The sequence below is a fragment of the Dendropsophus ebraccatus genome, chromosome 1 (genome assembly GCF_027789765.1).
Source record: "Dendropsophus ebraccatus isolate aDenEbr1 chromosome 1, aDenEbr1.pat, whole genome shotgun sequence".
NCBI lineage: Eukaryota > Metazoa > Chordata > Amphibia > Anura > Hylidae > Dendropsophus > Dendropsophus ebraccatus.
This window is the reverse complement of record NC_091454.1, coordinates 222095666-222107595: the sequence shown is the minus strand read 5'-3', so window position 1 is coordinate 222107595 and position 11930 is coordinate 222095666. Positions and strand designations below refer to the sequence as shown.

General features: G+C 40.5%; 1 protein-coding gene across 1 annotated transcript; it reads right to left on the bottom strand.

Annotated features, from left to right (window-relative positions):
• Positions 1-3351: 3351 nt before the first annotated feature.
• On the bottom strand, positions 3352-10862 carry LOC138784938 (extracellular calcium-sensing receptor-like). The gene is made up of 6 exons (XM_069960646.1): positions 10816-10862; positions 9682-9973; positions 6183-7010; positions 4808-5035; positions 4488-4611; positions 3352-4271 (listed from the first exon to the last, which is right to left on the bottom strand). The coding sequence occupies exons 1-6, from the start codon at positions 10860-10862 to the stop codon at positions 3352-3354; spliced, it is 2439 nt and encodes an 812-aa protein (XP_069816747.1).
• Between the last annotated feature and the right edge of the window lie 1068 nt (positions 10863-11930).

The following is an 11930-nucleotide window of genomic DNA, read 5'->3' as shown; positions in this document are numbered from 1 at the left end:
TGGAGTGCACAACCAAATGGAGGCAGCCACTCCCCCAACTGGAACACAGAAAAAAAGAAAAAATTGGTCAGCTCTCCTGGAACACCGTTCACACTAGGCAGGAGCACGTTGCCATGGGTCCACCTTATCGTGGTGAGGCAGTTTACACTGTTTGCAAATAGTAACCAAGAGACTCATTATTTTTGTGGAAGTTTTTTTGGCAGTTGGGGGGGCTGCTTTTAATTATTTTCATGTCTGTGGTGGGTCTGTATCTTGCTGTTGCGGTGAGCTGTTGCATTTTTCTGTGTTTTTGGGTATTTATACTTACCCTACGAGGCTAACATCGTCTTTACTCTGCACTAGACTCAGCACACATTACTTCATGTGTGTTTGATCGGCTCCAGCTGTTCCAGCTAAGCTAATCAGTGGCTGCTGTGGTGTTCTGCCTGAGCTGCTATTCTTGCTGAGCAGAGCTGACTTGTCACCCATCAAGCAATGAATTTTGGGTCTGATAAAGAGAAAAGGCATAAGCCCAGGATGGTAAGTATAATTTTAGCCCATCCCAACAGAGAACAGTCTTTCCCCCAGGGTATTAAGTGGGGATTCTATGCATCCTCAATTACACCACCAGGGGCCAGACTTTGCCCCATCTGCTGTGTTAAATCAAAAAGGCTAAAAAATTAACTCCAGTATATAAATAACTTTAATATAAGTAATGTCTGGCGGACTGCATGGGGCAGGCTTTATTTAAGACTGGGGTACTAGTACACCAGTCTTGATAAATGTCTTCTAGTGTATTCTTTAATGTTGATATATTTACTGAATGATTATTTTTCCCAGCTTCCTCATAGACATGAAAATTTGGCATGGATAAATATTCCTGTGTTCTCTGTAAGGAGAAGTTGTTGCTGAAGTCAAACTGCTCTTTCAGCTGACTTTAGTATAAGGTATATGGGCATCTTAAGGCTGGGTTCACACACAATATATTTCAGGCAGTATTTGGTCCTCATGTCAGGTCCTCTTAGCAACCAAAACCAGGAGTGGATTGAAAGCACAGAAAGGATCTGTTCACATAATGGTGAAATTGAGTGGATGGCCGTCATTTAATGGCAAATATTTGCTGTTATCGTAAAACAACGGCTGTTGTATTGAAATAATGGCAGTTATTTACCGTTATATGGCGGTCATCCACTCAATTTCACCATTGTGTGAACATAGCCTTCCTGTGTTTTTAATCCACTCCTGGTTTTGGTTGCTATGAGGACCTGACATGAGGACCAAATACTGCCTGAAATATACTGTGTGTGAACCCAGCCTAAAAGTTCAAAGAGGTGATTTGGTTAAGACTCTCTAGGAGAAATCTACCTTTGACTAAGTGTGATGTGTTCAAAACAAAAAGTGCAACAGCAACCTACAGGTGCAAGTTCTTACCGTACATACTCCCCCTACCACCGCCAAGCGTACACACAATAAAAACCTGCTCTACATATATTAAAAAAAATAGGATCTTAGCAAACCATTTGATCAGAGTGTACCATGTCACTACGTTAAGGTGTCCTCAGAGACATTGTCCTACTCTAGCCTTCTCCCACTAGCAATGGCCTATCCTGGGCTAACAATAAGCCTACAAACTGGGCAGATAAGATCCAACTACTCTCTATTTTAACAGGTTAGTAGAAAAGTTCACCGGCACTACTCCCCTTAATACTGGCTTAAACGTGTCTGCTGGCGTATTGTGTGGACTAGATTTGCTAGGGGGTGCTCCTCTTATGTAAACAAGTATACAAACAGTCTAATAAATAGAAATATATAGAAATAAAAATATTGTATATATGTCTGTACATATTATATTCTATCTTATATACTAGCTCCTATCCAGTAATTATGTATTTATTAATTTATTCATTCATTCATTCATTCATTCATTCATTCATTCATTCACTATGCATTTATTCTCTACCAATCATTTTATATTATGCTACTCATGTCACTTTATATACTAGCCCAAATCAGTGCATCTAAAACATTCCAGTCCATTTGCTCCAGTCCATCTCTTTGCACCTACTATCAATCAATAGACCAATTGCAAGACAGTGACCTTTATAAATACCGGAGACATTGTAGTCCATTACTATTATTTATTGCTGCTGAGGAAAAAGCCAAAGGAGGCTTTGAAACACGTCCAGCTAAGATTGACCCATATGAACTTTCTTCTATTAGTACTTCTTTGCCGTTTAAACAACTATACTTACCGCCAAAAAGACCAGGAGGTTCGGCGGGCAACAGAGGACTGCACACATGCGCAAGACTGCCACATCATAAAAGTGAGCAATGCACAAATGCTAACGCGACCAGAACAACCATCAAGAAGCATAACCTGTCGGAGGACCCCGCCAAATGGCCTGACACCACACGGAGTATCTCAAACAACCAGTTTGGTGAGCGGTGCTACTAGCACCTTCCATTCATTTACTCATCTGCAAGAGCCCTACCGAGTCCTACCACATCTTATGGGCCACGCTGACATGTAACATCCCGAACAGCTTGCTTACTGCCGTCCTGCTGCATTAACGGGCCACTCATATATTTATTTATATTTTTATGTATATGTACCTACATGCACCTTAGTGTTCTGATTATTCTAATTTTTATTTTTTGTGTGCTTATTGTTTTTATTTGTTATATCTATCTCTATTACTATTTACAATACCATTTAGGAATTTAACTATTATAATTATGCGTTTGTATTTACTAGTTTTACTCCTTGATGTCTGATATGATACACGCATATATCCTACTTTCTAGCTAATAAATATCTTGTTTTTATCATCCTAAAGTTCTATTTTCCTACATTTTTTCTATATACAACACTTTCCATATACAATTTCTAATACCAGTCTTTCTTGAGGACCTGTTACCCCGGCTTACAGTACATACTCCCCCCAGCGTACACGGTAAAAACCTGCTGTTTAGATATTAAGAAATGAGGATCTTATCTGCCCAGTTTGTAGACTTAATGTTAGCCCAGGAGAGTCCATTGCTAATGTGATATTGCTAGAGTTGGACTATGTCTCTGAGGACACCTTAATGTGGTGACATGGTACACTCTGATCAAATTGTTTGTTAAGATCCTCATATTTTAATAACTATAGAGTAGGTTTTTTATCGTGTGTACACAGTGGGGAGTATATACGGTAAGTGCTTGCACCTGCACGTTGCTGTTACACTTTCTGTTTTTTGTCTTGACTTTAGCTACATGCGGCGTGTAACCTAAAGTGTGTACAGAGGCAATTTTTTTCTGTTGAGTGCGATGTTTAATCATTGTGATCATATGCTACAAAACACACATCAATAGAATATTTCCTGTTGATGTCATCCATGCCCTTTGAACCTAACTTTCCTCACAAGATTTTCTCGAGAGTTCATGTTAGGTCGGAACAATATTATGAAACATTTAGGAAGGAACATACAGATCACCAGAGCCCAACTGGAACAAAGAATGGCAAATATCTCCATAGCTACAGTGTACTTTCCTTGAGCGCTAAGATAGGCTGGAATAAAAGACACCCAGACGCTAAGGAAGGCCAGCATGCTGAAAGTGATGAATTTAGCTTCATTGAAGCTGTCGGGGAGTCTTCTGGCCAAAAAAGCTACAATGAAGCTGATAGATGCCAAGAGGCCAAGATATCCCAACATGCTCCAAAAGGCGATAGGTGACCCTTCATTACATTCATAGCTGATGATTGTGGGTTGTGCTTGTGTACTAATGTACTGGGGAAATGGAGGAGCAAGTGACACCCAAATGATACACAAGAGAAACTGTAATAAGGAACATAGGAAGATAAATGAGAGAGAAACTCTAAGATGTGTCCATTTTCTCAGTCGGCTGCCCGGTTTTGTAGCCAAGAAGGCAAACACTACTTTGATAGTTTTGGCCAAAATGCAAGAGACACAAAGGACAAAAGCAATCCCGAATGCACACTGTCGTAGGAGACACTTCTCAACCTGCGGCGGACCAATGAAAGCCAAGGAACAGAGGAAACATAGAGATAAGGAAAGAAGAAGAAAGCAGCTTAGATGATAGTTGTTTGCCTTTACTATGGGAGTGTTCTTATATTTTATAAAAAGTCGAAATATGGAAGCAGGAACCAAGGAGGAAATGACTGTGGTCACCACCAAGGTCGATCCCAATGGGTCTTCATGAGAGAGGAATTCTATTGTTCTTGGGAGACATTTCGATTTCTGAAGGTTTGACCACTGATCCCATGGACACTTGAGACAATCCAAAGCATCTAAAACAGTATACAAAAAATGTAACAATAGAGTATAAATAGATTTTCACATTAAGGGGGTGATTTATTAAAGGGTGTAAAATTTAGACTGGTGAAAACTGCCCACAGCAACCAATAACGGCTTAGCTTTCACTTTACCAGAGCTGAAAGAGGAGGCCTCTGAAAGACCATCTGGGCCTACGTGTACTGCAGATAAGACTGACATTTTTCTTTTACCTGTTTGGTTGGATATTTCTCCTTGAGGACATGGAACACATTGGAAACAGCAGACAGGTTCTCCTCTTCTTGTCGCTTTCCTAAAACCTGGAAGACAACTTTTACTGCAGACCGAACGAGGAACCTGGGGGTACAAGAAATGATAAGGAAATGTAGTTTTCTCTAATAGTTATTACTTCCCATAACACACAGCCCATCAAAGATGCATGACACTTTTAGATTTTTTGAAGCTACCATTTATAGTACTACAGGGTAAAGGAATAATAAGTGTAATTTTAGATTAGTGTTTTTATAGGTACTGTACGTTCTACTTTTCTTACCATCTGTTCTCCGTCAGGCCACTGGATTATACTTGTGTTTATATGGAACACTTTATCTGAAGATCTCGTGGTGTCATAGCTTCCGATTTTGATGTGTTTTATGGTGTCATCTGGCCCCAGTTGCCAGTTGACTATATCATAGACCGCAGGTGGGTCTCCATTCTTATCAAAGTATAGTTCCTGACCACTACTTAGTCTAAGCCTTGCTCGCTTTATGTAGCGTAGAAGCTGTGAAAAAATAATTATAGACGAGAATTTGATGAACATTTCAAACAAATATCTAACCTATTTCAGGGAAAGAAGTAGAGATATAAGCCAACTACGTACATGCTTAAGTGAGGTCTATGAGTAATGTCATAAATTTAGTGTTGTTCAGTGTTGTTTAGTGTGCATTACCAGCTGTGTTTCTATCTGATCTACATGAACCCTTTTGGTTTGTTTTCAAACCCTTAACTGGCTATTGTTGAATAGCGTACATAGAAAATACCCCAATGCCCATCATCTTGTGTGTCATTTTTGTTGTATGTTGGTTACCATATTGGGGTAATGGTCTTTTCCATAGTAGTTTTGGTAATATTATTCATTCTCTATGTAGTGACAGACATAATTTGAGCTTTTATGCAGTAATAGTATGGAAGTAATATTTTATCACTGCAGTTTGGTTATATATGTATATAGGGAGGGGAGGAATAAAGGAGAAGCGTTGCAGACCTGGGGCAAAGACACGCCAGTATGACACAGTGCTGCAAGTTTAAAAGAAAATTTTAAAAGACAATACCGGTAACGATGTGGAAGGTACTAGCGTTTGGTGGATACAGAGTCACTTTAAATTTGCTGAAGACCATATTACCATATTACAGACTTTTCTGATGGTTATATCCTTAGAATAGACCATAAAACTGATGCAGTGAAGGTCTTTCTCCCGCAGAAACCGCTTTTTACATATAGTAGGGTGGTTCATCTTACTGTATTGACTAGGACTGAGCTGCCCAGAGCTCAAATCAGGAAGGAGACAAGAATCTTGTTTAGGGTAGCTTCACACGTACCGTATCGCAGTGGATTTTCTGCTGCGGATCCGCAGCTGATCCACAGAAGATTTGACTAAATGAATGAACACAGCATCAAATCCGCACTGTAAAATCCGTTGCGGATCCGCAGCAGATTTGATGCTGTGTTCATTCATTTAGTCAAATCTGCTGCAGATCTGCTGCGGATCCGCAGCAGAAAATCCACTACGATATGGTACGTGTGAAGCTACCCTCACATTGTATTTAGATTATTAGTGAAGGAGTCAGAAGTCGTACCTCCACCAAACATATATCGTTAATATTAAAAAATATATTTTTGAAAATTCTTTATCTGCAATATAAAATACCTTCCAATGCTCAAACTTTGAAATATCAACACACATCTGGCGAAGACCCATATTATCTTCACTTTGACAGGATCTCAGATCTTTCAAAGCCATGGCGATGATCTTTACTGCTGTGTAGGCATTATATGTGACTCTTAAATGGTCAACGTCAGTGTAGCTGTTGGTTACGTTCCTGAGGTCCTCTGCTCCTGTACATGGTTTTACTGGTAAAGATAAAGAACTTGTGACGTTGTTCCCTCCAATAAATTCACAATTAAAAGTTTTTTCCCAGAGAAGTTTTGCCCATTTCCCCCCCAAAGGCATGGATGGATGAACATTGTTTAGGAAATCTTTAAATCCAGGAATTGTCCCACTGCTTACAGCCAGACCAATCGTGCCCAGAACAAGCTTCGTGTTTATTCCCTGGAAGAATTTTGAGGTTGACCAGGTTTCGCTGGCAACAAATATTCTTTGGGTAACATCTTGTCTTACCATCTCCACTAATATTGGAAATATATCAATGTCCTTGGAGAAGACAACCACAACCTTGGCTGAAGAGTACTTTATTGTGTTAACAATGCGCGGAGCATTGCGATCTGGTCGAGTTAAGATAATGGCTTCTGTGAAGGCCACACATGCTCCAGCCTTTATTATCTCTTGTCTGACAAGTTGTATACCTTGTAGACCATAGTCATTGTCTAAACCGAGAAGTCCTATCCAAGTCCATCCAAACTGCAAAACCAGCTGAGCCAGACCTTTAGACTGGAAAACATCACTGGGAATAGTCCGGAAGAAAGAGGGGAACTTTCTTCGGTCACTGAGGAGAGGGCTAGTAGACCAGGGGCTGATCTGTGAAAAAATACAACGGTTGGAGATGGCTTTACATTTTGGCAATGTAGCACTGAATGTATCTATGCTGTTCAATTAGTAGGATATAGCGCTGTGGAATCAAGGGCGCTTTAAAAATAAACAAACAAATAAATAAATAGCAGATAATAATAATAATAATAGGAGATCTTCTCATTTACAAATATTCCTTTTACTGACCTTAGTTAATTCTGTAAGTCAATACAGTTCTCACCTCTTTTTAGTTGTTTCGCAAAATTGGGCCACATCTTTCATCCCTTTATATCTGAACTTTTTCTACTAAGACTTTACCTAATAGAGCAAAGGGATGCCTGGGCCTCTCCAGACAGACCAGGGAAATGCTGAGGTGAAAATCTATGCTTCTGTAGATAGATTGTAGAGGTGATTGTTTTGGGGTAATACTTAGTAGTTGCTTCCAGAAAAAAGTGTCAGTGAAACTGAGAATCCAAATCATGTTAAAGGAGAAGTTCGCTCCCTGAGCTTCCGCATCACAGAGCTTCCCGACCCTGCCAGCTGTCATCTTCTCCAGGGCTCCAGGTACGTCACAAACCGGGTTTGACACAACAGACAAGTGGGATTTAGCTTGCTCAGCCAATCATCGACTGCAACAGTGTCCTGCCCAGTCACTGACTGGCTGAGTGGGGTCATCCAACAGCCAGGTTGTTATGTAGCCAGAGGGAAGCTCAGAAAACAGCCGGCAGGGTCCAGGAGCGGGACGCGGTTCTTCGTTTCAGGTCAGGTTCAATGGATGGATTCAATTTAGATTCTGATTTAAATTTAACAGTAGAAGTAGGCAGTGGAGAGCCATACACTGTATGCTTCACCGCTCTGTAGGCTGGCACTTTGTGAATATAATGGGTGACAATGCATAAAGCATTTTACTTCTGGGTAGTCACACATCTTTTGATCTACCACCTGAAGCAAATAGTGCATGTTTCCCTGCTCAGTGTAAAGGAACAGGAAGTCCGACTCACCCAAAATGATTCCAAAATATATGAATTTGGACGAATTGAACTTTTGGAGAAATTCAGAGAGCATCCGAGCTCAGCCACACTTGGTAGGACAGCTGTTCATTTCTATTTGTTTGGTTGTTGGGCAAAGTCAGGCCAAATCTTTTATGAAACACTATGTTGCCCTATCCCTTTATATCCAAACTTCTCAAACTTTTCTACTAAGGCCTCACTCAACAGAGCAAAGTGGTGCCGGGGCCCCTCCAGACAGACCAGGAAAACACTGTGGCCTCATCATCTGTGGTATAAATCTATGGATGTGTAAATAAATGTTTGAGGTCATTGTTTGGGGGTAACATTAGGTAGGAGCATAAAGGAACCAAATAAGATGGTACCAGTATTAAAGCCATAGTACATGGTACGTGAAGGTCTTTGTTACAGTATTTTTCAATTGGGCCTAGATCTGCCTATGTGGTAAACATAAAAGAAAGTAGACAGTGCTCCATAACGAAGATCAATAGGTGGGAGAACTAACACAGGTAACTCTCACCTGGTAGAGTTGTGCAAACCCAGGAGCCCAAACTCTCGGAATAGTGTATAATGGATAATGGACTACAGCCTCTCCCTATATCCTCAAGGGATAGCAATCTAAGAATACAGCTCCTTCCGAGTAGGTATTCTTAAAAAGATATTCTTAAAGAGGTATTCCTACTTACAATCAGCCTCCTTGGAGGATACTGCTTCCCGTCAGTGTCCTGTCAGTGTAGGCACAAGGACCTGCTTGCTCAGCCAATCAGTGGCTGAGGCAGGAAACCACTGTGACCACTGACTGGATAAGTAGGTATAGCCAGACCCTGAGAGCAGATGTGCTGCTCAGTGGGACCGGGGTAAATGTAAAAGGTAGGTAAAGGTTATTTCATTTTGTACCATCTATAAGAGCCAAGTACTAAAATTCAGCCTTTTTACCCTAATTGTTGTAGTTGAATATCCATTGAGTGGATATAGTATTTCTATCAATACAAATATTTCAGAGAGACCAGAATGTTTTTTTTTTTTTACATTTTTGTAACATTTTGACATTTACCGGTCAAAAAAAAAAAAAATCTTAAAGGACTAATAAAGTATTTCTAAAACAAGTACATTATACAACCTTCTTCTACCCCAACCTTCAACCTTCTTCTATACTAACAACCTTGTCCTTTAGAGCAGCGCTTCTAATCTGTGAAGAAAATCCATGCAAAAATTAAAAAACATTACTCAGTCTACGCTTCATTTGTCCCTTAAACTCTGTAAAACATTACAATAAGTAGAAAAAGAGTTAATAATGTTCCTAAACCAGAGATTGTTACAGCCAGGGAAAGGGCTGTCCAGCTTATAGTCCATTTGCGAAAACTTCCTCCCTAACTGTTCCTCACCAACAACTAGGGGGCGCCCCACAGTTTGAGAAGCACTGCTTTAGAGAACTGCATGGACCCTGTTGCAGCTAAGTTTTATTATCGTATCAAAGACTATGTCATGCATAGGATCTTCTGGTATCCTGGTTTGTCAATCCAGTCCTGTTATAACTCCCCAATATCCTTCTGAATCTATAACTACATGAGATCCTCTGGTGTTCTAGTTGGACTGGTCCAGCCCTGTTCTTACTGCCCAATACTCTTCCAATTCTATGACAAAACCAATTTAAAAACCAACGTCTCCATTACCTGAGGGTATCTAAGAAGCCCTAGAATATGAGCCACGACAATAGAATATGTAGAAGATATATGACCAATGACAGAGCTTAAAGGACGGTCCACAAGACATCTGTAGTTGGGGACGGCTTTGCTCTGCCCTGTTACCACCTGCAACGTTCCAGCTAAGCTTTGCTTTACAGTCAGGCAAGGATCATAGGCTTGGAAACCCAATGTGATGTTAGGGAGAATCTCAGAGTTGCTATTGATCTCTTCGATGGCAAAGATCGCTGCTTGGAGATGTTGGTAGTTCTCTAGACCAAACCTTTTTTTTCGGAAAAAGAAAATGTCAGAATTTTTAGAATGTTGAAATTTACATACGGTAAAATATTTAGAGAAGATTTTGTCTGTGTAAGAAAAGGGAACGAGATGCGGGCTGCCTGAAACAGGGAGCAAGAATACATCTAAAATAAAGCTAATGTATGTGCTACCCAACTGGTGAGTACTCGGAATTCACAAAAGTCAAGTCCTGGTAAGGGTCATGGACTACTGTACATAAGCCTCACTAAAAAAAAATCATCAATGTTCCGGTTCCTTACTTGGTGCAGGTGGTCCAGGGGGGTCTCTCAGTAAATGTGTTAGGATAGTACACACTGTCCAGATGTAGAGTTATCATAATCCCAATCAGTATATCTCCAGCCTGTTTTATCCCCTCCAGCTCTGTATTTCCCAGACTGCATTGGGAGGTCTTGGTGTATAAGGCATGAATGCACTGAGAGAGGATGAGGAGTATCTGGATATAAGTATATGTGCTGATCATGTTTCTCTTCATAGTCAGAAGTACCTGGAAATATAGATTGTAATTAGTATATAGACTTAGTGTCCTGCCCGTTACTTGGACAGAGGTGTACCCATTCTTTTTACCTTTGGATGTTGCCTCTTCCTATTACCAATCCCTTCGAGGCTTCCAATTCCACTTAAATTCAGCTCAAGATATGTACATTCTCATACAAAACTGTCTACAACCAGTCCCCTCCATACATCTTTGACCTAGTCTTGTGTTACCGCTTTACCTAAATACTCCCCTCTTCTACCAGTACTTCCCTCACTTTCTGTCTCTGCCCCCTGTGGTCATGGCTTCCCTGTATCAGTGCATGTTAACCTTACCTGAAGTTGATGACTTTGCAACTAGGGGATATCTTGAGCTCTACCATTAGCTAACCTGCGGTTCATAACTATGTGCACATTATATTTGTATGGACCTCTCGAACCCCGTCCAGCCGCACTCTCAAATTTACCATTGCCACTGAATAGACCATTCCAGACCATTGCTGTGTGTATTACAATATTGTCAGTGCAGTGCTATAAGTAATAAGAATATATTCTGTATTCAATGTCCAATGTATGAACCAGTTTATTGCTAGGGAGAAACAATGTACTTAAGACACACACATTTCTGATATCTACCCTCACTATAATCTTAATAAAAAGTGTGATCCTACAGTGTGATGAATATGTGCCAGGAGAGACAATCCTATGTCATGCATGCCGAGTACTTACAGTGTATTGTTCAATGTCTTCTGAGATCACGCCGAGGATACATGTCTCCTATATATAGAGGCTCATGTGTTAGAGGCTGACTGTAAATTACCCATGATCAGGGATCTCGCTCTGCTCTAAACAGTTAAGTAAATGATAATCCTCAGAGGTGAAGCCCTCACAACGCACCTCGGGGCAGGAGAAAATCAGACTTCTAAGCAGATGGGATTTTTCATCTGGAAATAACATTTTCATGTCTCCTATGATGGGTAATAGCTACATAGGGAAAGGTAAATCACTGTCACTGCAGTGGATTGCCAATCAATGATGTACCGTAGGTAATCACAAGTGAAAACTATACCCATTATCTGGGGCCTCTGTACACATCTAAATTGTTCCTATGGTCTATAAATCATGGTTCTCTGGGTATGGCTGACCCATGGAATACAGTAGTCCACCATCATGGACCATGAACAGAGAAAAAGGCTATAAAAGTGTATGAGCCTGGTCTGGGATTCATAATCACATGCATTGTTCTCCCATAGAATACAGTATGTCATATACTGTCTGCAATTACAGATTGTATGCCGACCATAAATTACAGTCATGTGAAATGGGCCTTGGAGATTAGGGATAGCTCTAGGTCAGTTAACGGTCTACTGTTATCTAGTGCTGTGATGAGGAGAGAAGACATAAGCCCAGGAGGGTAATTATATTTCCCACCCTTCCCAACAAAGAATAGT